The sequence below is a fragment of the Manduca sexta genome, chromosome 10 (genome assembly GCF_014839805.1).
Source record: "Manduca sexta isolate Smith_Timp_Sample1 chromosome 10, JHU_Msex_v1.0, whole genome shotgun sequence".
NCBI classification, from domain to species: domain Eukaryota; kingdom Metazoa; phylum Arthropoda; class Insecta; order Lepidoptera; family Sphingidae; genus Manduca; species Manduca sexta.
This window is the reverse complement of record NC_051124.1, coordinates 2,371,317-2,397,071: the sequence shown is the minus strand read 5'-3', so window position 1 is coordinate 2,397,071 and position 25,755 is coordinate 2,371,317. Positions and strand designations below refer to the sequence as shown.

At 35.6% G+C, this 25,755-nt stretch overlaps 3 protein-coding genes across 4 annotated transcripts; 1 reads left to right on the top strand and 2 right to left on the bottom strand.

Annotated features, from left to right (window-relative positions):
* Nucleotides 1-550: 550 nt before the first annotated feature.
* LOC119188907 lies at nt 551-2,794 on the bottom strand. The gene has a single exon (XM_037437106.1). The coding sequence runs from the start codon at nt 2,375-2,377 to the stop codon at nt 797-799; it is 1,581 nt and encodes a 526-aa protein (XP_037293003.1). The 5' UTR covers nt 2,378-2,794; the 3' UTR covers nt 551-796.
* Nucleotides 2,795-6,096: 3,302 nt separating this feature from the next.
* On the top strand, nt 6,097-9,227 carry LOC115441798 (glutathione S-transferase 2-like). The gene is made up of 5 exons (XM_030166704.2): nt 6,097-6,230; nt 6,922-7,058; nt 7,797-7,964; nt 8,505-8,647; nt 8,950-9,227. Exons 1-5 carry the CDS (start codon nt 6,112-6,114, stop codon nt 9,118-9,120), a joined length of 738 nt encoding a protein of 245 aa, XP_030022564.2. The 5' UTR covers nt 6,097-6,111; the 3' UTR covers nt 9,121-9,227.
* Nucleotides 9,228-16,397: 7,170 nt separating this feature from the next.
* On the bottom strand, nt 16,398-24,015 carry LOC115441788 (glutathione S-transferase 2-like). 2 transcript variants are annotated; one of them, XM_030166693.2, is made up of 5 exons: nt 23,887-24,015; nt 20,360-20,496; nt 17,699-17,866; nt 17,023-17,165; nt 16,398-16,722 (listed from the first exon to the last, which is right to left on the bottom strand). In XM_030166693.2, the coding sequence occupies exons 2-5, from the start codon at nt 20,490-20,492 to the stop codon at nt 16,552-16,554; spliced, it is 615 nt and encodes a 204-aa protein (XP_030022553.1). In that variant the 5' UTR covers nt 20,493-20,496; nt 23,887-24,015; the 3' UTR covers nt 16,398-16,551. The 2 variants fall into 2 exon arrangements, with proteins under 2 accessions (XP_030022553.1, XP_037293022.1); XM_037437125.1 differs by lacking the exon at nt 23,887-24,015 and adding an exon at nt 20,598-20,665.
* Between the last annotated feature and the right edge of the window lie 1,740 nt (nt 24,016-25,755).

Sequence of the window (25,755 nt, the reverse complement as noted above, 5' to 3'; positions counted from 1 at the left end):
GAACAAGACGCAAGGCTGTTAGAATACTCATATTCTAATGGATATACTTTTCCAGAACCATGAAAGCGCCATGTGGAAGTAGCAAAATTAATTTCCAATCCAGCTGCTGTTAAAAAAATCTATACCTAACAGTGTATCATTGTCCATCGCATCGGGAAAAACAAAAAATTCTACATGAACACTCCTACCTTGAATCTTGACTTCAAGCGTCGTTGACAGCATCTGGCGTGTTAGCGCGGAACCGTCGGCGAGCTTAACACGCATTGGGCTTGGTTTGAAGAGTTGATTATGCTGTTTCAGTAGGGCGTAGAGTGTGGTTCCGGCAATAGATCCTTTAGACGCGGTATCGATTAAGCCCATTCCTTTAATACCTAAAATCTCGATACCTAAAATAGGTCGCCGTAATGTACCCTCATGGCGAGAATTTACTGATGAGAAGGTAACGAACCTCTCATTATTGCGTTTCGAAGCCGGACCACTTAAATTATTCATTTTCAGATTGTTTCCTGGTAAATTCTTAGTGACCCTGTTCAGTAAACCGGTTTTCGAAATTTGTCCCGAAAAATTCATGGTCACCCTACTTCGTGAGCCCATTTTCGGAATTTGTCCCGGAAAATTTATGGTCACCCTACTTTGTGATGGACACTGTTGAAACCTAACATTTTTGATAACGCGATGTCTACTATGCAATATAGGTAAATCACAATACTTATGCAAACCATTATTTACGATACACTTATTATAGTTAGGTTCCCTAGGAAGCAATAACTCACGTTTACTAGGTACACGAGTGCGATTAAAAGACTCCCCCCTGAATTACAGGACGAGATGGCACATTCATAATACTTTTATGCTTAACTTGTTTATAGGGAACATTCATATTACGTTTACAAACAAAATTACTATCGGGGGGTGTACTTTCGTTATTATACGAACTATTAATAAGACTAGGTTCTGTAGTGGTGAGTCCTGTGTTTACATTAGCACAGTTTGAACTTGCAAAGTTAACACTACAATTACGAGAACATGAGTCAGGTACAACCCCAGTACAAACCATAGGATAGGTATCAAAATTACTTACGTGCGCGGACGCCTTACCAGCAGCCGTTGCAGGAGGGGTCGGATATTTTCGCGGTTTCGAGCTCGACATCGGAATAAAATCAATCGCGCTAAAATTTGAATTACACTTAGAACAATTAGGACGAATCACTCCGCTCTCGCCGCATCCATAACACGATATAATATTATTATTCTTATTGTTTATATTACTATCACGAGCACGATCTACACTTTGTAATAATTTACGACACTGTTGACGTGTATGTCCATAGTTTTTACAATAAACACAATACGACGCTTTCCTCATCGGAGTAGCGTTGGAGTCGATGCTTGGTATATGATGACGCGAAGAACCCTCTGCTGTCGAAGACTGACGGTTGTAAGAAGCTCGTTGCGTTGACGGCCGCATCGTCGCGGTCGTCGCAGGCGTCGGCGATATAGCGCGGGCGCGCGTAACAACGGCAGCACCCTTTGAGGTGTCGGCGCGCGTAACAGCGGCGGCATTCTTTGAAGTGTCGGCGCGCGCCTTTTGTGAATCCGCTGTGGCTTCCTCGATGCTTCGAGCTTTGTGAAGGAAGTCATTAAAATTAGAGAACTCTTCTCTTCGAAGTCGTTTACGTATGTTATAATTAAGGAGTCCGTAGATCATATCCAACTGGACTTTTTCAGTGAGGTCCCCGCTGGGTAGACGTGCTAAATGGGCGCGCGCTTTAGCCACGAAAATATCTGTTTTCTCTTGAAGCCCTTGTGGGTTGGAGAAGAGTTCCACGTATATACGATGTGGCGGTCGGCTATCTCCGAAAGCGCTGCGCAAGCATTGAAGTGCGCTATCCCAAGTGGTGATGGTCTGTTTTACTCCTTGCCACCACGTGGCTGCTTCGTGAGTAAGCAGCATTGATAGCCCACGTAGAGCGTTAGTGTCGCTAACGTTGGCACAGTCTTTAAACGCTTCCACTGCATCAATAAAACCATCGAGTGACTCCGATGTCGCTCCGCTGTAACGAGCCTTACACGTTGCGAAGTTGCCTGGTGCAGGTTGAGCAGAGGACGTAGGTGTGGCCGGCGCGGGTGAAACACACGCGGGCGAACAAGATGGCTGACGGGCATCTAGAACTTTATCAAGCAGGCGTTCGAAATGTTCCGCTTGCGCTTGCTGCAAGGATGTCATCATAGAGGCGATATCGCTCGCCGTGATGCACGCCGAACCTTCAGTCACGGACACGCGGCGCCGCTCCGTTGACCTTGGCGTCGCCATTTCTTCTTGTTCCAAGTCGAAGTACTCGGTTTGACGTCGTTTGTTCCGTGCCGTACGTGGCATTTTGGAACGATCACGTAACAGTTAGTTAGCACTTATTCACAAAACTTATTCGGCCCTTTCGTTGGGCAGCCAGTTTTATAACAACTTTACTTTGTGGGTTCGGGGCGAATTGAATTGTAAAAGCGCGTGTGATTGACGACTAAGAATTTATTATTATTTGACACATAATCAATAATATACACAACTACACAATATAAACGCAAATACATTTAGGGACTAAAGACGGTATCGCGACGGAGCTCGGATGATGCGTGTACGCGTGTGGCGAGGGCCGACAACGGACTGGCGACGCGTCCCCGAGCCGCTACGTGGCTGTCCATTGGCCGAGCGGTAACGCGAGGCCGTTGTTAAAACGCTCCGCGCATGCGCGCTACTCGCTCGGCGCGTTTTAAAATTCGGACACGTTATAAGAGTTATTTTGACTTTGCGTTACTAAATGAATCCACATATTCCTGTATACCTCTGCTAACATTATATCAAAAATTAACCTTAATTAATGAATATTATGTATATATTGTGTAAAATATCGGTTTTATTTTCTGAGTATTTTGTTTAATTTGCAATTTAGTACCAATATAAGAAAAGGAAAGTCCAAGCGCCTTACGCATCAGTTAGTACGTCTGGACAAATCATCCCGAAACAAGATTGGGATCTTTACCACGTGTGTTAGGCCGATTAGGACATACGCGTCGCCTGTTCGCCCATATGCCGCTTCCTCGACTTCAACGTCTGCAGTTCTTGCTAAACAAATTTCTAGCTGTGATATGTATTTAGATGATTTATATGTATTTTAGTGTACCATATATTTCATCTAGATTAGTGCCCACAAAACGATTAAACGATCTAGGCAGTAGGCGGCAATTAATATGGAATTATAATAAGGTACCAACTTGCACTTTATCATAAGGACAATACATGGGTCAGATATTATTACAAAAGGTTATGTTGGAAAACCTTATCAAGGTGAGTAGGGATTTGCAGGACACAATCTAAGAAGATAAGTTTATATCAATATAATTTGGGCACCACTGTGGTATATTCATGGGCAAAATGCAGTAGTTTATTGAAAAGGAACGCTTAACATTGCCAGCAATAGCGTTGAAAGAGAAACTTTCCCATTACAGGAAACGAGTAAGGATCGACTCTGAACAGCGGGACTCCTTGTTGGGTGCCAAGGCCATAATGAAGGATGTGAAAATGGGAAAAAATCTTTAACTTAGTTATAGTGCTATCAGCCCTGTTTTATATTGTCTCATTGCAGAATACTCCGATGGATTGATATTTTTGAAATTATCACTATCACATTACAAGCATAAAAAGTTACGTGAAAACTGGTTACAACCTTATAAATTGTGTGATTATGCATCTCTTTCTAACCCTATCCAAACCATAAGTTGACATAGTATCGATTTAAATATTAAGTAGGTATTTTAGCATGGGTTTTATGGCTTTAGATATTGTTCTGTAAGAACGTGTTTGTTGTTTGATGTATTTATCAAAAAGCTATGGAGACATATGTAAACTCTAACTAACTCGATACTATATTATACTATAACGCCTAAATTCCTGTTAGAAGTATTGATCACCTAACTACACGATGTTCGCATGAAAAAACCGTCGCCGCTATAGTTATCATATATCAGTATTAGTCACACAATAAGACCACATCACGATGACTTGTTGAAACATCATGTTTTGGTAAAATCATTAAATATTTGTGCAATAAAACTGCGAAAGTAAGTGAAAGTGTTCGGATGGTTGTATGATTATTATAACAAGAAGGAGAAGAAGTAAATGAAGAACTGAATGTATTTAGATGATTCGACGCTTGAAAGGCAATAATATCTAAGCGACAATCAGTAAATTTTTAAGCAGAGTGCCTTAAATTTTTGATTTTAATATGAAAATTCATAAAAATTCAACTTTTAATTTTATAAAGATATAGTCTAATGTTATTAAAATTGTCCTAGACTTACAAAACCTAGATCAAATGACGCAGAAAAAAATGGCGATTCTAAATATTTATATAATTCATTTTCGGTATATTTGTCGCTTAGATATTATTGCCTGTCAAGCGTCGATATTTACAGATATATTTTGGTACATAAGCTTTTTATCCCGATAATTTGCTCCAATGGGAATTAATGGAATTTTTTAATCTGATTTCTTAAATAGATAGCGCTGGCATCGTACATTGCTTGACGACTTTTGTAGCGGGAAAAGCTTTCATGCGAGCGTAGGCGCGAACACATTATATCTAGTACTTTATATTATCTTTGTCACTGATATAGGTACAGTCAGCCACAAAAGGAGTTGAACATTAAAAACTTCAAAACGCTTCTACACGTTAACTTTAATCGAAATATAATTTTTTATTTAACTGAACTGATTTAACTCTATGAAATTCATTTTAGTGAAGAAAAACGTTTATTGATGCGGACAAATAGTTTAAAGGCAATTTGAAATTTTGATTTTTTTTAGCAACTTTTAAGACTGGCCGTATTTAATATATTAATATTCTAGCTTTTGCTCGCGGCATCGCCCGCGTGAAAGAGTTTTCTGTAATATTTTTTTTCCGACTTACTTGATATGTATCATTATATTATGGCCAAATTTCACAAAATCGTTATAAATTGTAGCCTATGTGATATTCTGATGTATAACCAATATTACTGTAAAGTTTCATCCAAATCCGTTCAGTAGTTTTTTAGTGAAAGAGGAACAAACATAAAATCACTCACAAACTTTCGCATTTATAATATTAGGATTACTGTAGCTTTCGCCTATTTAAAGAAGTTTTTCTGGAATAAAATTTCCGCATAACATTTCCAGTCCTGGATTTGTAAATAGGCCGTATAGGCCGCAACCTATGGATGGCAGCCTCTTGGGGGCTGGATTTCAGAGGACGCTCATTCGTTTTAATCATTCATTTATTTAACTTTAGTGCCTCCCATAATACAAACAAATGGAGAATTATTAAGTATTTTAGAAACCTACGTACATACAAACATAAACCTACCTACATGGGGCAGCGGAAATAAAGTGGCCTACACTTATAAAAAATATAAATCGGGCACTGAATATTTCCCGAAATAAGAAGTAATCTAGCACTCAGGGTCAGGAGAATTGTAGCTTCCTATTAGTGACTCTCAAAATCAGTTCAGTAGTTCCAGAAATTAGCCCCTACAAACCTACAAACAAAACTTTCCTCTATATATTAGTATAAATATTATGATATATAAAAACCATACCTAAGCCTTATACTGTAAATATCACTACATAGTATAAAACAAAGTCGCTTTCTCTGTCCCTGTGTGTGCTTAAATCTTTAAAACTACGCAACGGATTTTGATGCGGTTTTTTTAATAGATAGAGTGATTCAAAAGGAAGGTTTATATGTATAATGATAACATCCATTAAATAGTGAAGAAATACTGCACCCGCGCGAAGCCGGGGCGGGTCGCCAGTTAATTAATATTTTGTTTCGTTTGACACAAGCACTTTATCTATAATCTTTACCTATCTTTAGATTTGGTTGTCCTAATATTACCCTCATGATACGAACATATTATATGAATATAGCGAAATTCAATCTATGGAAACCCTACATTTTTAACTTCCATCATCTCCCGTCGTTAAAGCACTAAAAATTAATATAACCTTATTTTGTAAAAAAAAACGGAAGATTTTTCGCGATGTTGAAATATTCCGATAGTCGTGTAAATATTTATCGTATGGCAACACCGCCTGCGGGTCGAGGCGCGGCGCGAGGCGGCTACATATACATTATCAGCGCTGGGTTTGGTGTTGTCGCTCTAGTCAGCGGTCACTCGCGACGCTTCGAACACTATATGTAAGTACGCCATTATGTTACAACTATTATTGAAAGTATTTTTTATACGGGCTCGAGAAAGCGACCCCATTAGTAGTGGGGTTTAATAGAATGTCGACTGACGAGAGATGATTACCCCTCGACAGTCGCCACAGTTACGCCGGCCTGTTAAACCCGGACACACACAGGCTTTTCCCGGAACATGACACACTCACGTTGGGCTCCATGGCAGGTTTTAACACATTGTGTACGGTGGTCGATATCCGGACGGATATAAAATATATCCGGCTACCAGTCTAACCTATATTTTTTTGTAATTTTTTTTATAATATGAATATTGTTCTTTTATCATAATGAAATGCGTCATTCTTTTTTGTTTCCGTACTTTTAAAATATGCATAATTTTAATATGCATCCGTCATTATTAGATACAAAATTTTATATGAAATATTTTGATAGTTTAAAATTATCAAAAATAACATTGATTTTTAATGACATTATTCGTAAACCTTTGTATATTTCCACCCGTAATTCTGCGGGAAACCAACCAAGGTAACATTTATTATAAAAATAATAATTGTTCCAGCGAGTAGACAGTAGGCAAACAAGTTTTTTTTCACAATTTCCATGTTTATTTAAATAAGTAGTAAATGGTATAGCTAGTAATGTTATTTATATAAATAAGGAAGATTAATAAGTAAAAAAATTTCAGCAAAATGCCAAAGGTGTCAGTTTACTACTTCCAATTGAAGTCCCTGGGAGAGAGTCTGAGGATGCTGCTGGCGTATGGAGGCCAGGAGTTCGAAGACATCAGGATTGAGTTCGCGAACTTCAGCGAATTCAAACCAGGTGAGGGATGCTGATGAACTGATGATGTGATGAAATGTTTTCTGGTAATTAGGGCAAAATTATTTTGGAATGTAAACTTGGAGTGCAAGTCTACGCTATCTACTACTCTACTGTTGTCAATGTAATCACTAAGGAATTATCTTAACACAAGCAAACATGTTATCAACTATTGAAATATTTCGTTTCGTAATTTTGGTGATCCTCATGTTTGTTTACTTTATCGTCGCATTCTTCAAACTTTTCTAATTGTAGGCCTAACATCAGATAAGACCAGTGGCGAAGGATCCATGTAATATGATTCCTGGCGCCTTCTCTTTTGTATTTTACATAAGCACTTATGCATTTTTGTAGTACCTGTATGTTGTGTGGAGTTCCCTTTCAGAAAATTTTACCCTTTTCCACTAAAAACATCAGTCTGACGGCATATATTTTTAAAGCTTTCTGCATAACTATATTCCCACGTAGAAGGGCATGTTAGTACAGAATATGATTATAAGTAAGCCCACCAGATTCACCTACCACTAAGCCTAGTCTGCCTATTTCTACTGGGACTTCTGTGTTCGCCTTAAGTTTTCTTACAGAATGGTCAATTTAGTGTTGCAATTAGTTAGTCCAGTCCTCCATGTCTTAGATCTCATGTAATAGATGTTGATATCATTGAGTGATCACCTAATAAACTGTTTTGCTCTTTTAGAAACCTTTTGAAAGTTTAATTACAAAAAAATATCATCTTCCCAGAGACCCCATTCGGCCAGCTGCCAATGCTGGTGATTGACGGCAAGAAATATGCCCAAAGTTCAGCGATCGCGCGCTACCTCGGACGCAAGTACGGGCTCGCCGGCAAAGATATCGAAGAAGACTTCGAGATCGATCAAGTTGTGGATTTATTTACAGATTTACGTCTTGGTAAGTACTATTCTTCATATTGGTGGCATTTTATAAAGTTATTTTATTTTATTTTTTACATTGGCACGACAAAGGTCCCCACTGCATCTGATGGTAAGTGTGGGGTCCAGATAGAATGCTAGCTGACAAGAGATGATAACGCCTCACCAGTCAACACAATTATACCTGTTTCAATCAAATATACACAGGCTGATCACGGAATGTGACACATACACCTTATGTACGGTGGTAGCTATCCGGGTGGATATACATATATTATGGTTTAGTCAATTCAGCTCTACCGCAAATTCAAGCAGCAGTTTCTATAACATAAGAACGAGAAGGAAATTTGATGTTGCTCCCCTCAAATACAGCGCATTCGACAAATGTATTCCTAGACAGGAAGTTTCGTTCTGTTTACCTATATTCAGTTATTATTGAGGTTTTTAGAGTGTACTCCTATATTTTTTGTAGATCGTCGAAATAAAATCAATAGCTTAAAATATGGTATTTTTAAATCAAGTTTTTAGCGTTTATATTTTTCAATAAACATGTTTACAGCTGGTTCAGCCATCATGTACGAGAAAGACGAAGCGGTGAGGGAAAAGAAGTTCGCTGAACTGGCGAAGACCAAATTTCCCTTTTATCTGCAGAAATTAGAAGAGATCTTGACCAAGAACAACGGATTCCTCGCGCTTGGCAGGGTGAGTTACTTATGATTTCTTTATAGATTGATTTGACTCAAAATGTTCGGCTGGTAGAGTAACTACTCCGACTGTAGGAATGGATAACTTCTCAGTAAATATAAATATGTGACCATTTTACGTAATAAATTTTCCAGTCTCCATTTTTTTAAAGTCATGAGTGCATGACTTGAAAACGAACATTGACACGACGTTGCCGCTATTTTGTATTGTGTAATACAAGAGGACAAAATCTTTGCAGATCCTTAGTTAAACACCAACATTAACTTAGTTATATAATTGAGTATTTTTTTTATTTGCAGCTTACCTGGGCAGATTTCGTTTTCGTCGGCTATTTCGACTGCCTCAAAATGTTACTTCGCACATCAGACCTCGAAGAGAAGTACCCTATCTTCAAGAAGCCTATTGAAACCGTAGTTAACATTCCAAAAGTCAAAGCGTTCATTGACTCGGCGCCCAAATCGGAAATTTAAAGAAAAATTCGGCCAGATACTGAGAACAACAACCATAATATTATATTTATAAATGTTTATTTTTTAAGAATTAGATACTGATTAACTATTAAAACTTTCGTTTTATATTTGTATTTTTATTTTCATGTCTTGGAGTTGTTTTATTACCATATTCTGCGGACTTTTAATATCATTTATATTCATCGACTCCCCTGAACAAACAGCCTTAAGCATTCGTTTCATACTTTTACGCTGCAATAGTTACGGGTGAGAATATGTAAAGTTACGAGTAATTACTTAAAGAAAAATGTTAGATCCTTTTGAATGTTTTAAACTACTAAAATATTCTTTAATAAATTGTCTATCGATTAGTGTTGGTTGCAAATTAAGAGGAGATGTACGGAACTAACAATATTAGTGGCGGTTTCATTGTGGATTATTCATACAACATCCACATTATAAGAATGTTAACAACCAAAATATGTATTACAGAAATATGATGTTTTTTGTTTTCCATATTCTATACTATTATACAAAGCTGAAGAGTTTGTTTGTACGCGCTAATCTCTGGAACTACTGGTTCGAACTTCGAATTAAAAAATATTTTAGTGAAAGATAGCTCATTTATCAAGGAAGGCTATAATATCACGCTATGTCTAATAGGAGCTGAGCATCAGTGAATTTATAAAACAAAAATGTATTCCTTTGACAGCTTCCGTGGCGTGCGTTGCGTGAACGGTTAAAGTTACGCAACAATCCTGTGTGACGGAATTGATCCTCTTAAAAAGTTCTAAAAATATATTATAAAACAAAGTCCCCCGTCGCATCCGTCCGCCTGTTTGATATAGATGAAATTTGAAATGGAGATAGTTTGTGTCCCTGGGAAGGACAGGCTATTCTGGGAAAATACTTATATAAGATTGGTTATTTATATAGATTTTAATAAATAATACTTTTGTGTTGCGGTTTGTTCATAAAAGGAACGACATATTAAGAAGATTATTTTCATCATTAGAAAATACAATTATAATATTTTAAAATCCATTATTATTTACATATGACATTCGTTCATAAAAATATATTTTTTTTTAATCTGTATTTTGTATGCTAATAATTCAAAGAGAATAAATTCTCTTTACAAGTATAATACAGCGGGACAATTATACTTCGAATATATCATAACACTTGAGTTAGTGCAAGTCATAGTAGCATCTTCTTGGTATTATCGTAATCACCTTTAAACTTAAGAGCTGTGTCCGCTAACGCGTCCGTAGGTACATACATAATATCACGCCTCTATCTCATAGGGACAGGCAGAGACTATGGCTTGACACTTTACGCAATTCTGGCATACTTCTCTCTCGTCCTCCACCTTCATCAACCTTTTCATGCATTCCCGCCGCTTAAGGATACTTTGGACCTAGCCTTTACTAAGAATGTCACATATCTGACTTCGACGGTTCGGTGCCGGCGACCCCTACCGACTTTTCCATCCACATTCGTCTTCTATATCCTCTTTTTGTCAGTCTCTTATCATCTGTTGGGTTATGACTAAAATTGAGTAAGATTTCTTGTATATACATTTATTAATTGTTACACTAAACGAACTGTTCAATACATATTTTGACACACGGAAGACAACAACGCTACTCAGCGGATATCAAAAAAAGAATATATGTTTACGAGGACACCTTTAAATATAATATATATATAAAATACGTTTACAAAGACATTATCCAACCTTTAAATTTATCTTTATTCAACATCATCCATCCTCTCCAAATTCCCAAACCACTTTAGCATAACGTATGTCCGTAGGTATCGAACTCAATACCCGATTGTCATATTCGATCAACCTCTTATCTCCAACCCACCTACGAAAACCCTACCCACATAAGAAATTATGTATCGCAATATCATGCACTAAATGAATCTCTTTATTTGCGTGATTCGTAGAATATAAACAATCAATCATGTAAGGACTCCCTTTAATGACGTCGTGCGCTTCTGGAATGATATCTTCGTGTTTAAAGCATTTATTTTTGTACTGCACAATAAAAGGTGAGCGTTTGGCACCGAAAAATAAACTTTGCACACACATACTTTTACAACAATTACAAAATACATTCAACGGCTGCTAACATTTCCGCTTTAATTTTCAAGGACGCCAATAATTCCAACTTGGGTTTGTTTTCGTTTTGAAGACTGTAGGCGAACTGTCTTGACATTTAGGCATTAACGTGCTCCTCAATTCTGACATAACAGCTGCAGCAAGCTTGGGACTTCCTAAGTAATCGTATTGCTTGAGTTGAGGACACGTATTGCCACGCGGTTACTGATCTTACGGGGAAATTACTAAATTCTTGTTAATAATAATTACACAAATTATTTTTCTTTAATTGTGTATAATAATATCAGTTTGGCCAAATCTCAATTATACGTAGTGTTTTTGTAAATAAAGAGTTCGAATGTTCATTCCAAACCGTTAAAATAAAACTGTTGGAAATTATTAAAAATATATCTAAGTATACCTTCACATTGCATTATATCTATATAATATTGCATAAAATTTTTTTTTACTATCATAACACTTGAGTTTGTGCAAGTCATAGTGATATTTGCTTGTCACTGCGAATACTGATTGTCCGGTATTGGCAGATATTTTTAACACGCTTTTATTAGCTTGGGTTGTATGTATGTATGTAACGGAATCTTTGAGCTCAATTTTCACCAGTTTCCAGAAATCTGATTAATTTGAAACTTTACACACGTATCAAGGACCGATGACAATGCAATAATTTGATAAGAATTTCCCATTATCCTTATTAGGACCGCCAGGATTAATAAATTCTTTTATAGATCCGCTGTGAAAGAGTAAAAGAGATAGAGCTAGCGCGCGATCTGCGCATGCCTGCGGTTTCGTACGAACAACCCCATGCAACAGTGAAGCCTTAAACGAAATAATTAGATTACGAAATGACTCATAAGACATTTCAATCTATACTATTATATAAAGCTGAAGAGTTTGTTTGTTTGTTTGTTTGTTTGTTTGTTTGAACGCGCTAATCTCAGGAACTACCAGTCCAAATTGAAAAATTCTTTTTGCGTTGGATAGCCCTTTGTTCGTGGAGTGCTATAGGCTATATATCATCACGCTATACCCAATAGGAGCGGGGCAGTAATGGCTAATCTCAGGAACTACCGGTCCAAACTGAAAAAATCTTTTTGTGTTGGATAGCCCTTTGTTCGTGGAATGCTATAGGCTATATATCATCACGCTATGACCAATAGGAGCGGAGCAGTAATGACTAATCTCAGGAACTACCGGTTCGAACTGAAAAATTATTTTTGTGTTGGATAGCTCTTTATTAGTGCAGTGCTATATGCTATATATCATCACACTATGACCAATAGGAGCGGAGCAGTAATGGCTAATCTCAGGAACTACCGGTTCAAACTGAAAAAAAAAAATTGTGTTGGATAGTTCTTTGTTCGTGGAGTACTATAAGGGGTATATATCATCACGCTATGACCAATAGGAGCGGAGCAGTAATGGCTAATCTCAGGAACTATCAGATCGAACTGAAAACAATATTTTTGTGTTGGATAGCACTTTGTTCCTGGAGTGCTATAGGCTATATATCATCACGCTATGACTAATAGGAGCGGAGCAGTAATGGCTAATCTCAGGAACTACCGTGTTTGAACTGAAAAAATCTTTTTGTGTTGGATAGCCCTTTGTTCCTGGAGTGCTATAGGCTATATATCATCACGCTATGACCAATCGGAGCGGAGCAGTAATGAAAAATGTTGCAAAAACGGGGAAAAATTATTAGTTTTGAGAGCTTCCGTTGCGTGCGCTGCGTAAACGGTTAAAGTTATGCAACAATGATGTATGACGGGATTATTCCTCTTAAAAAGTTCTAAAAAATATATTATAAAACAAAGTCCCCCGCTGCATCTGTCTGCCTGAACGTGTTAAACTCAAAAACTACCCAACGTATTAAGATGAAATTTGGTATGGAGACAGTTTGAGAGGCTCCCGGGAAACTACTAATTTTATAACGGAAAACTTTAGCCTTAAAAACTTTATAACGCGGGCGGAGCCGCGGGCAATAGCTAGTACTATATGTCTACAAAAAACTAATTGATAAATCGAACTAAAAAATGAAAAATAAATAATAGTTAAAAAAAACTAAAAAATCACGCTTTTATTCCTAATCGAACTAAAAAGGGGGAAAATAATTTCTAAGTACAAAGAATTTATATTACAGTAGTAGAAGGTTGAAGGATCAATCATAGTTAAGTACCTAAAAATAAAATTATAATAAACTTGAAGTTATTAACAGAATAATTTAACTCAGAGTAAAAAGCGTGGGGTGCATTTTACTTTGTTTTCATAATTCTCCTCTTATAGATAGTAGCCAATAGAATGATTATAATACATACTATATCAAGCACCCCACGCTTTTTACTCTGAGTTATTGTACGTAACAGGATGCGCACAGAAAATAATTAGGACTTAAAAACGCAGAAGAACATAATTTATAAAATATAACTCAGTTACTACTGGTGTTAGGTCTCACATATGTGACAGTCCGCCTGAGTAGCTACTACTGCAATGTCTATATCTGCCGCTAAGCATCAGTTTGTACTCACTGTTGTGTTCCGGTTTGAAGGACATTATAGCCAGTGTAACTACGGGACACAATAAGACAACATCTCGTGTCTCAGGATAGCGAGAATCAGTTGGTAGAACATTTTAAATTTATACCGATCCTCACAGAATTTCTGCGGCTGAGTATAACAGTGCAAGGTGCAGATTATGAGAGCAAATAATAGCGATAAATGATGAGGCTGTCAAGTAGTACTAAAACTAAATACACATTTAAGCGGTAAGCAGGTAGGTACACTATCTTATTTAATTATAGTTAAATAGCTACACGGATGCAAAATGAACGCCTGCACGCTTTATTCATGCAACGACTGAGGGGACAAACTATCGCATGAATAATAATGTTAGGCGCCTTCTCTTCGTTACGTCGCGTTATCACGATGTATTTATTTTGTATATATGCTTGTTGTTATAATTAAAATAAACTCCAAGTTTAAGTTTTTTAGTTAGCGTTCATTATTTCAACATACGCATTACGATACACCCAATAAGCAGAAGCATTTATACAAAGAGCTTAAAATAAGTTCAACGTCCGACCATGACTACAAAATTTAATCAGTTGAATTATATGATAAGACTTATGCATCTATTTTACGTAATTTATATTTTATGTAACACTAACCCAATTTGGGGTAATCACACTCACAGAACAAAATTCAAGAAGTGACCATTAGAATCCTCTTTTTAGTTTATTCTTAGAACTTCAGCGGTGACGTACTACATACCCAATACACTTATATTATCTTGAAATAAAACCAAAACACTAAAAAGCAGTGGTGACGCGTCCGTACAGCTCGATTCCTACCGGCTTCCCTTGTCTGGTTTATTTACGCTTGTCTTAGTCTTTGTTTTCTGTTAGATTGGCTATAATACGTTAACTAACGCATTTTTTTGCCTCGGGTTACCTTTTGGAAAATTTCCCCGTTCGCCACTGTTAAAAAGTCTAACTTCTAACAGGACAATGAACAAAAACCAATAACAATGTAAGAAACAGTAAAAAATGTTTGATATATGTTACGTCAGCCGTCACAGCTGATTCTAGTCCAAGGTTAACTATCAAGGACGTGCCTACACATAGCTGTTAATCGTCGGCAGGAATCCTATCGTGTTGACACAATTGCGATCTTAAAATGTCATCAGCCCCATATCTTGCATTTTTTCGAGGCGGGGCAAAATCTGGAAAATGTCCCCGCGTACCTATATTTTTGCCTTAGTCATCACCATTTGGCGCCCCTCGGAAAATAATTTATGAGTTTAATGTACTGGACGTCTCAGAAGTCCAAGTTGTCTGCCAAGTTTGAATTTGCCGCCCGGGGCATGGGCTCCGGCTTGCAAAACCAAAAAAATGCAACTAAAATTGTGGATTCCGTGCATCTCCTCTTAAAATACTCAACATTTTAATTTGCAAACCAACACATTAGATATATAATTTAACTAGCTTTTGCCCACGGCTCTGCCCGCGTTATAAAGATTTTCGGACTAAAGTTTTCCGTTATAAAAATCACGCTATATATTTTCCCGGGAGCCTATGTTATTCCCAGGGTCTCAAACTGTTTCCATACCAAACTTCATCTAAATACGTTGGGTAGCTTTTGAGTTTAACACGTTCAGGCAGACAGATTCAGCGGGGGACTTTGTTTTATAATATATTTTGTAGAACTTTTTAAGAGGAACAATCCCGTCATACGTCATTGTTGCATAACTTTAACCTTTTACGTAGCGCACGCAACGGAAGCTCTCAAAACTAATAAATTTTCCCCGTTTTTGCAACATGTTTCATTACTGCTCCGCTCCTATTGGTCATAGCGTGATGATATATAGCCTATAGCACTCCAGGAACAAAGGGCTATCCAACGCAAAAATATTTTTTCAGTTCGAACTGATAGTTCCTGAGATTAGCCATTACTGCTCCGCTCCTATTGGTCAAAGCGTGACGATATATAGCCTATAGCGCTCCACAAATAAAGGGCTATCCCACACAAAAATATTTTTTCAGTTTGGACCGGTAGTTCCTGAGAGTAGCGCGTTCAAACAAACAAACAAGCAAACAAACAAACTCTTCAGCTTTATATAATAGTATATATAAGGAATATTCTGGTTGAATAATAAATTCAAAAATAACTTTTTTTTTTTAATAATTTCTCCTAACTTTTACACATTAAATATATGGAACGAATGCTGTTTGTTCGAGGGAACCCGTCAATATATGATATCATATGTCCTTAGAATACGGTAATACAACAACTCCAAGACATAGTGAAAATAAAAATACAAATATAATAATAATGTTTTAATAGTTAATTAGTACCTAATTCTTAAAATATAAATATTTATAAAAATAATATGGGTTTTCATTCTCAATATCTCGCAGGAGTCTGAAATTTGCTCCATATTACACCATGAAACTGAGCACATACGGCGAGAAGCGGGTGCCCTAATTGCACCTCTGTCTAACCCTTTCTGGGAAATACGTGATGTATGTTTTTTTAATAAGATGCATATAAGAGTAGACTATTCTACTATTATCGTATCCTACGTCTACTATATTATAAATCTATAATATAGTAGACGTAGAATACGATAATAAAACAACTCCAAAACACAGTGAAAATAAAAATACAAATATAAAACGAATGTTTTAATAGTTAATCAGTATCTAATTCTTCAAATATAAACATTTATAAATATAATATGGTTTTTATTCTCAGTATCTGGCCGAAGTCCGGAATTTGTATCCTATATAACGATAGGCTTGCCCCAATCATTCTGATTATTCTTTAAATTTCCGATTTGGGCGCCGAGTCAATGAACGCTTTGACTTTTGGAATGTTGACAACGGCTTCAATAGGCTTCTTGAAGATAGGGTACTTCTCTTCGAGGTCCGGCATTTGAAGCAACATTTTGAGGTAGTCGAAAACGCCGACGAATACGAAATCTGCCCAGGTTAGCTGCAAATGAAAATAATATAAGTAAGACTGAATTTTACAACGTAGATATTGGTGTTTAGCTAAAGCTCTATTAGATGCCGTTCTCTTGGTGTATTACACAATACAAAATGGTGACAACGTCGTGTCAATGTTTGTTTTTATAATGCATAACTTTTAAACAATGGAGACATGGAAAATTATTACATAAAATGGTCACATTATTATAGTTTTCTGAAAAGTTATCCATTCCTACGGTCGGAGTAGCTACTCTACCAGCAGAAGATTTGAAGTCAAGACAATAAGAATTCATATGTAACTCACCCTGCCAAGCGCGAGAAATCCGTTGTTCTTGGTCAAGATCTCGTCGAATTTCTGCAGGTAAAAGGGAAACTTGGTCTCCGCCAGTTCAGAGAACTTCTTTGACCTCAGCGCTTCGTCCTTCTCGTGTATAACCGCTAGACCAGCTGTCAATATGTTTATAATTTAAAATCAAACAAAAAAAAATACCATAATATTTTAACCGTTTAAATTTGCTTCAACGATGTATAAAAATATGTATACCCTAAAATCCTCAATAATAAATGAATATTGCTAAAGCAAACAAAACCGCTCCCGTCTAAAAAACATTTGTCAAATGTACTGAATTTCAAGAGTGCAACATAAAGTTTATTTCTGGTTCTTATTTTATGGAAACTGCTGCTCGAATTTTCAGTAAAGCTAAATTGACTAAATCATATTTATATCCGCCCGGATAACGACCACCGTACACAAGTGGCGCATGTGTTGCATTCCGGGATCAGCCTGTGTGTATTAGATTCAACCAGATACAATTGTGTTGACTGGCGAGGGGTTATCATCTGTTGTCAGCTGACATTCTATCTGGACCCAACACCGCTTACAATCAGGTGCAGTGTCCTTCCAGTCCTTTGTCGTGGCAGTATAAAAAATAAATAAAACATCTTTACAAAATGCAACAAATACAGAGATTAGTACGTACAAAGACGGACATCGGTTAATAAATCGATGACTTGATCGATCTCGAAGTCTTCTTCGATATCTTTGCCGGCGAGCCCGTACTTGCGTCCGAGGTAGCGCGCGATCGCTGAACTTTGGGCATATTTCTTGCCGTCAATCACCAGCATCGGCAGCTGGCCGAATGGAGTCTCTGGGAAGATAATATTCTTTTATAATTAAAGTTTTAAAAGGTGTCTAAAATTTATTCATTTATTTATTTTATTAGGTCCACCAACGGTTTTCACATTATTACATTATATTATAGCTTAGAACTGTGTTAAACTGAATGTGACAAACCGACTTATAGGTAAACACAGCTTGCATTTAAATACATAACATTATAACTTAACTAATTGACAGTTACAAACGATGTATTATAAAAAAAAGAAAAATTATAATAATTGAAGTTTAACATGCAGTTAATTTATACAGGAAATTAAAAAGAAGACTAATTAACTCTACTACCAGCAACAATGCATGCTCACCCACAATCCTCCAATATAATCTTTCGGATATTTATATTATGGGGACCCCACATTCAAAGAATTTCGGGTAAATTGAGTTCTGCAGTCTTTGCTATTAGGAAGATCAGATATTTAACTGATGTGGCTACGGCAAGGTTAGTATATTTCGCTTACTTCCACAGCATTATGTCTTATTGCATTTTTCTGTGGGGTACTGCAGTAGATCTGCAGACCATTTTTATTTTACAGAAAAGAGCGATTCGTGCAATTTATAACCTTCGGTCTCGCGATTCCCTTAGAGAACTGTTTAAGGAGGTGAATATACTGACTTTGCCAGCTGAATACATTTTTCAAAAATATTATGTATGTCCGTAAGAACCTAGGTACTTTTATGAAAAACAGTGACTTGCACTGTTTGAACACTAGAAATAAGAATAAACTAGTTGTTCCAAATTTCAGGCTCTGTAAAACAAATAAATCTTATCTAGCGAATTGTATTAAATTCTATAATAAAATTCCTCTTGAAATAACCAATCTGCCCGGCTACAAATTTAAGTATCATATTAAGCGCGAGTTAATGTCAAAGGGGTATTATAATGTAAAGGATTACCTCGATGATCAGACGGTTTGGAAAAACAGTCCTGCACACCCTGTCCAACCCTATGTTAACGCCAATATTAGAAATTAACTACATAAACGTCCCATGTGTACCTTTCTACAATTTTTACATTATACTGTGTACAGTTTTAAATGTCCGTGACATATTTTATTTTATATTGACTCAATGAATTATCAATGTATAATAGACGACCGACCGATCATTTTGTTGCATCAGCCTTAAAATTTATAATCTAAATTATATTGACCGAGATCTATGACAAAATATGAAATGAAAATATTATGTTTGTAAATGTAGGCGTATGCACGCTGTACACCGTTTCATAGTTTTTATAATTTTTTTAGTATTATTGTTTTTTTTCGTTAATTTTTAGTTATTGCTAAATACTTTTATGTGGATTTTCTCCGCACTTTTACGGCGATGTGCGTGTATTAGCTTATATAATTAATCAGACTTTGTATAGAAAAGACTTATTAAAAAAAATATTATAAAAGAATGGACAATTGATGACAAAAATAAAGCCCGGAGTTTCTTTCTGCCTTTCTTCTTCGGGTAGTCATCGCTTAGGTAGTTAGTGAAAGGCTGGTAGGTTAGCTAGGTTAGGGCTTTTATTGTCCTCACCGGTGAGGATCGCGACGCGTTTCTCCCTTATTGCCTATTCAAAAATACATATATACATCATTTTATTTCTTCTTCCCTGCCAGCCCGAGCTGGCCTCTTTGTTTACTAAGTATATTTTTCATTTATTTTATTTTCAATATAGATTGTCTTTATTTGTATAAGCTAATCTAATTAAGTAATAATTAAATGTTCTCATGTACCTTGACTTATCATAAGTGCAACCATGTTCGCCTACGTGATGAATAAAGCATTTTTATTTTATTTTATTTATTGGCGTAACTTTGGTAATAGACAATCTAAAAGACCAAATCATTTTATTAGGTGATCACTCCATTAGCTATTATAATCCATTAATTAAGATCAAAGACATAGGGGATTGGATTGATTAATTGCATAACTAAATTGACCATTCTGTAAAAAGACATGAGGCGAATACAGAAGTCCCGGTAGAAATAGCCAGCCTAGACTTAGTTGCAAATGAATCATGTTAGTTTACATTCAATATTAACACTGTAGAAATACGTTTATGTGGATACACAACCTTGCAGAAAGCTTTTAAAATATATGCCGTCAGACTGATGTTTTTGAATAGTGAATTCTTAATTTAACTTTTTTTATGTAAGGCCTAAATAAGAAAAAGTTGAACAATGAATCTCAGGATGTTTGCCACCAGGAAATGATAAACTAAAGTGACAAGTACAGATGCCATACTATACCTGTAATCAACTCAATAATAAACAATAATAAACAACATCATAATTACGAAACAAAATATTTCAAACGAAAAAACATCGTGTTTGCTCGCGTCACGATAGTTAGTTATTACACTGATAATAGTAGAGTGGTAGATAATGTCAGCCGTGCACTCTATTCCGAGATAATGTAGCACTAATTATCCAAGAACATTTCATCACATCACCAGTTCAATAACATCACTCACCTGGTTTGAAGTCACTGAATTTCTGGAACTCAATCCTGATGTCTTCGAACTCCTGGCCTCCATACGCCAGCAGCATTCTCAGACCCTCACCCAGGGCCTTGAATTCGAAGTAGTAGAGGGACACCTTCGGCATTTTGCTGAAAATATTTTACAGATTAATTCTACCTATCTACATAAATACATAACTATAACTAGCTATCAAAATGAATATGAAATTAGTGAAAAATATCACGTTTACCTACTCGCTAGCATTCTTAACTTCACCACGTCTCCACAGGATCTTGAAGTCATATGCAAGGCACTGTTTTTAGTACAAGTACTTAAATTTTTACGGACGTCTATTATACTCTAAAACATTTATTCGGCCGGCACGGTCATTATATTCACCTACTTAAACATTTGCCTAAGAGAATCACGAGGGCGAAGGTTGTAATAGCTCTAATCACTCTTTTCTGCAAGATAAAAATTGTCTCCAGATCTGCAGCAGTGTTTCACAGTAGACTGCAATATGGCATAATGCCCTAGAAGTAAGCAAAGTACACGAGCCTTGCCGTAGCCACGTCAGTTAATTTTTTTTTTTTTTTTTTTTATTTATTTTGGCAACAAACAGTCATGTACATTTATAATAACCAAAGCTACTTATCCTAAGTAATATAAATCTAATGATATGGGCCTCTAGTGCCGAAAAGAAGTTAATGTTAGTTACAATACTTTAGGTATCCGTGAACATCATAGATAATACAATATAAATTCTTGAATAATAAAAAGATAAATTAATTAAAGAGGTGTTTGACAAATATTGCAACACGTCCGTGCATTATTGCATTATGTGGGTAACAATTTTAATTTCTAGAAGTAGAAGATTTACTTAGTTTCTAGAAATAGAAAATGTTTACTAAAAATAACAATTAGAAAGCAATGCAAATCAAGTTATACAACATTATAATTTAATGACTTGAATTGTTTCAAAACATTCACATGAATTGTTTCAAAACATTAATTGTCTTATCTTCCTAAAAGTAAACACGGCAAAGCTCAATTTATTAGTTTTTTTTTTATATTGCGGACCCAATGCTATTTACTATCGATTGAAATCCCTAGGATGACTGTTGAGGAAACTAATTCTAGTTTATTTCCATCAAAATTCAATATTTATTTCCTTTTTTTTTATTCAGTAGCGAGAATAGAGACATATTTAATTTTTGCGGCATATAAAAGTAGATTATTAGCAGAAAAGCAGTCAGAAATCAAACTAAGTACTTTATTTAACTCACTAAGATTATGTTCTCTTCTATCTAATTTAAAATTATCGAAATATCGTCTGCGAACAATACTACATCTGTCATATTATCAATCGCGAAAGGCAGCTCCATTTATGTAGACTAAAAATAAGAACGGATCCAATATGAAACTCTGGAGAACTCCAATTCTAACTGCGGACCCAGTAGAGGAGACGTTGTCCATAAATACTTTTTGATTTCGACCAGATAAATATGAAAGTATTCATTTAAGTCCTATTCGCCTAATGGCATAATAGTGAAGCTTTAAAATGAGGGTTTTTTGATCGACGCAATCGAATGCCTTAGAAAGATCACAAAAGAGCCCCAAAGCATCCTGCGATCCGTTCCAAGCATTGCAACCATCTTGGGTCGACCTACGCTTTGTAAAACCGAGTTGCCTATTATGTAAAATCCCATTTTAGTTTCAGAACACCAGCATTTGATTAAGCATTAATTTTCGAATACATTACTTAATGCTGGTAAAATGGAAATAGGTCTAAATAAGAGGGGGCGTTAGAACAACCTGCTTTAAAAATTGGTACTACTTTACTAAGCTTCATAAGATCAGGAAATATGGCGTCTCTGACGCAGCAGTTAAAGATTTTTGCAAGAATTGGGACGATGTGGACTATTATTAACTGCAACGGTTTAACAGGCAAACCCCCAGTGATTTGCCTGTTAAACCGTTGCACTGAAAACCATTTTCAGTGCTTTTTGTGTTTACGCTCTTAAAGACCTTTATAATATCATAGTGCGTGACAAACTCATATTTAAACTTAGAAACTCATATTTACATTTTGTTTTAAGAACGACTCAGCTGCTTCTGATGAGGATGGCAGACATTTTGTCGTTTCAAATATTATGTTAGTAAAAAAAATCAAAGTAATTAGCTATTCTATTTTTCGTTATTAATGTTCAATAAAATCTTGTCATTAGATTTATTTTTGCCAGTTTTATATATTTATATAGATTAACATGTTTTAAACTTTGCGTACTGGTTTCTTGGTTGGGTTTTGCACGATCATCGTGATCATCTCGTCAAATTACATTATTACGTTACAGTGCAACGGTGAAATACTTATTTATCATATCCAATAACTCACAAAATATAACGAAGGTCAACAATATTAGTCTCTATTAGAGTCCTATATGGTCTCCCTAATGTAACGGTGCTCTCAGAAATTGTTGCATGACGTTGGGGGCGGGTATATGCAAAGATTTACGAATAATGTCATTAAAAAACAATATTTAGATATTTTTGATAATTTTCAATAAACAATATTTAGATATTGCATATTTAATATGTACTGTATCTAATAAAGTTGGTTGCAAATTAAAGTAATTATATACTTTAGCAGACGCACGGAATCAACAAATTTAGTTGGATTTCCATTATGATATTAACAAGAAAATATCTATATTATCAAATATTTTAAATAACAAAGTAAAGATTACATTACGATGTAATTTCTTTTTAGTAATTTCGATTAGATAGCTTCGAACATTACGGTTAGTGCGTGGTTTTTTTAGGGGTAAAGATTTAAGTAGACAATAGACATCTGCCAGATGCAATGGATTTTTTAAATTAAAATACATCCTTCGACATCCTGCAGCAAAACCTATCGAGTTATAAAATCCACATAGTCTTGTCCAACCTGGGGTTCAAACCTAGAACTAATAAGTCCTCAGACTACCACAATTGAAGCAAACGGACAATTTGTTTTTTTTTATTTACACTATAATTAAAAGTAACCAAAGGTCTTTTCAAATATGAAACTGAATTATTAAAAAAAATCTAAAACACAATTTAACTCTCTCAAGGATCAAATTTCCCCATATTCATATGCGTAGGAGGCGGGGGCCCGTGGCCACCACAGAAACGTGTGGTGCCCACCAACAGGCAGCCTATTACAACTACTTACTAATTTTCAAAACCACTAAAATTATAAATTCTGAAGTACACTGATGTCATTATTTTTACCTACTATTAAATTATAACTTACTATATTATAAAATGGTAACAACCATTCAAAATTCGCACCTTAAATTACACAAAAAATATTAGGTAAGCGCAGCCTCACAAAATGTAATAACTCAGTACACATGCGTTCTTAAGTAATCAACCATTGCACCCATTTGTTTAAATTATTAAAATAAAGACACTAAAATCCTTAAAAAAAAAACTGCGACAATGCTATCACTGCAATATATTTTCAGTACTTAATTATAAATTAGTTGCATACTTACATGTATAGTGTTGTAAGAAGTGTCACGAGTACTGACTAGAGCGACAACACCAAACCCAGCGTTGATAATGTATATATAGTCGCCTCGCGCCGCGCCTCGACCCGTAGACGGTGTTGCCATACGATAAGCATTTACAGGACTTTCGGGGTATTTCAACATCGACTCCAATCTTTCTTGTTTTTCAAAAAAAATAAGATAATATTAATTTACTGTGAATTAACGACCGGAGATGATAGAGGTTGAAAAAATCTGTTTTTCCAAAGGTGGTATTTGGCAATACTCACTCACATATCATGAGAATATTAGTTGGCAACCCAATCTATAGATAGGTAAAGGTTATAGATAAAGTGTTAATGTGAAATTAACCAAAATATTAATACTATCTATAATGCCTTAGCCTAAAGGCTTATGAGGCTCTTGAGTATGGAATTATGTGTATGATATCTATACTAATAATGTTATGAAGAGGAAAAGTTTGTGAGTTTGGTTGTTTATAGGTTTGGAGAGACTAATCCCTGGAACTACTGAGTCGATTTTGAAAAATCCTTCACAAATAATAAGCGACATTACGACTGAATGTTGAAGGCTGTTTAAGCTGTTTTTATCACGGGAAAATATAGGACAGGACTCTTATCCCAAAAAAAATTTTCACGTTGGTAGAATCGCCAGCAAAAGCTAGTGTAGAATAATAATATATCATGTACAGTCAGCCACAAAAATTGTTGATGAAATTCGGCATTTCAAATGACCCGTTTTCCCTTCACCAAAATAAACCTCATATAGTTTGCTTTATTTCAGTTAAAAAAATATATTTCGATTCAAGTGAATGTGTAGAAGCGTTTTGATATTTCTAATGTTCAGCTACTTTTGTGGCTGGCTGTACCTACATCAGTGACAAAGATAATATTATAATGTACTAGATATAATGTGTTCGCGGCTTCGCCCGCGTTAAAGCCCTTCCCGCTACAAAAGTCGCTAAAGCACTGTACGATGCCAGCGCCATCTGTTTCAAAATGGAGATTAAAAAATAGCATTATTTCCCATGCTTGCAAATTATCAGGATAAAAAGCTTATGTGCCAAAACATGCCCGTACACCCGTATGCCAAATATTATCTAAATCTATGCAGTTGTTTTCTGTGTAAATTGACTTTCAACACGCATCCAAACATCCAAACATTTTCACAAACTTACGCAGTTTTATTGCATAAATATTTAATGTTGCTTCCAAAACATGATTGTTCTAACAAGTCATCGTGATATAGATTTATTGTGTGATTAATACTGATTACTGTGGCTTCGAAAGTTTTTTAATTCGAACACTGTGTGATGAGATATTCAATACCTCGAGCAGTAATTTACGCGTTATAATATAATATTCGCATCAAGTTATTTGTCGTTTACATATTTCTCCGTAGTTGTTTGACAATAGTATTTACGTCAAAGAACAAACTCGTACTCACAGAACAATAACTCAAGCCATAGAAGCCATGCTACTATAGCTACTTAATATTTTTATCGATACTATATTAACTTATGGCTTGAATAAGGTGACGGAAAGTGATGCATACTTATTCGTGCGTTCGAAATTTACAAGACTGTCACCAGTTTTCACGTAACTTTTCTATGCTAGTAATAACAGTGTTGATTTAAGAAATATCAATAAATAAAAACGATATTTCACATAGAGATTGTAACTATTAAATTACGATTTACGATTTTTAATCAAAAACAATTAACTAATTGCTCAAAATGGCGGATTTAGAATAACGAGACATTTTAATGATAAAATATTTTTATTAGCTTAAGACTTAATCTGAAAATTAATATTGTTGAAATCCTTTAAATCAGTTTGAGATAAAAATGATGTC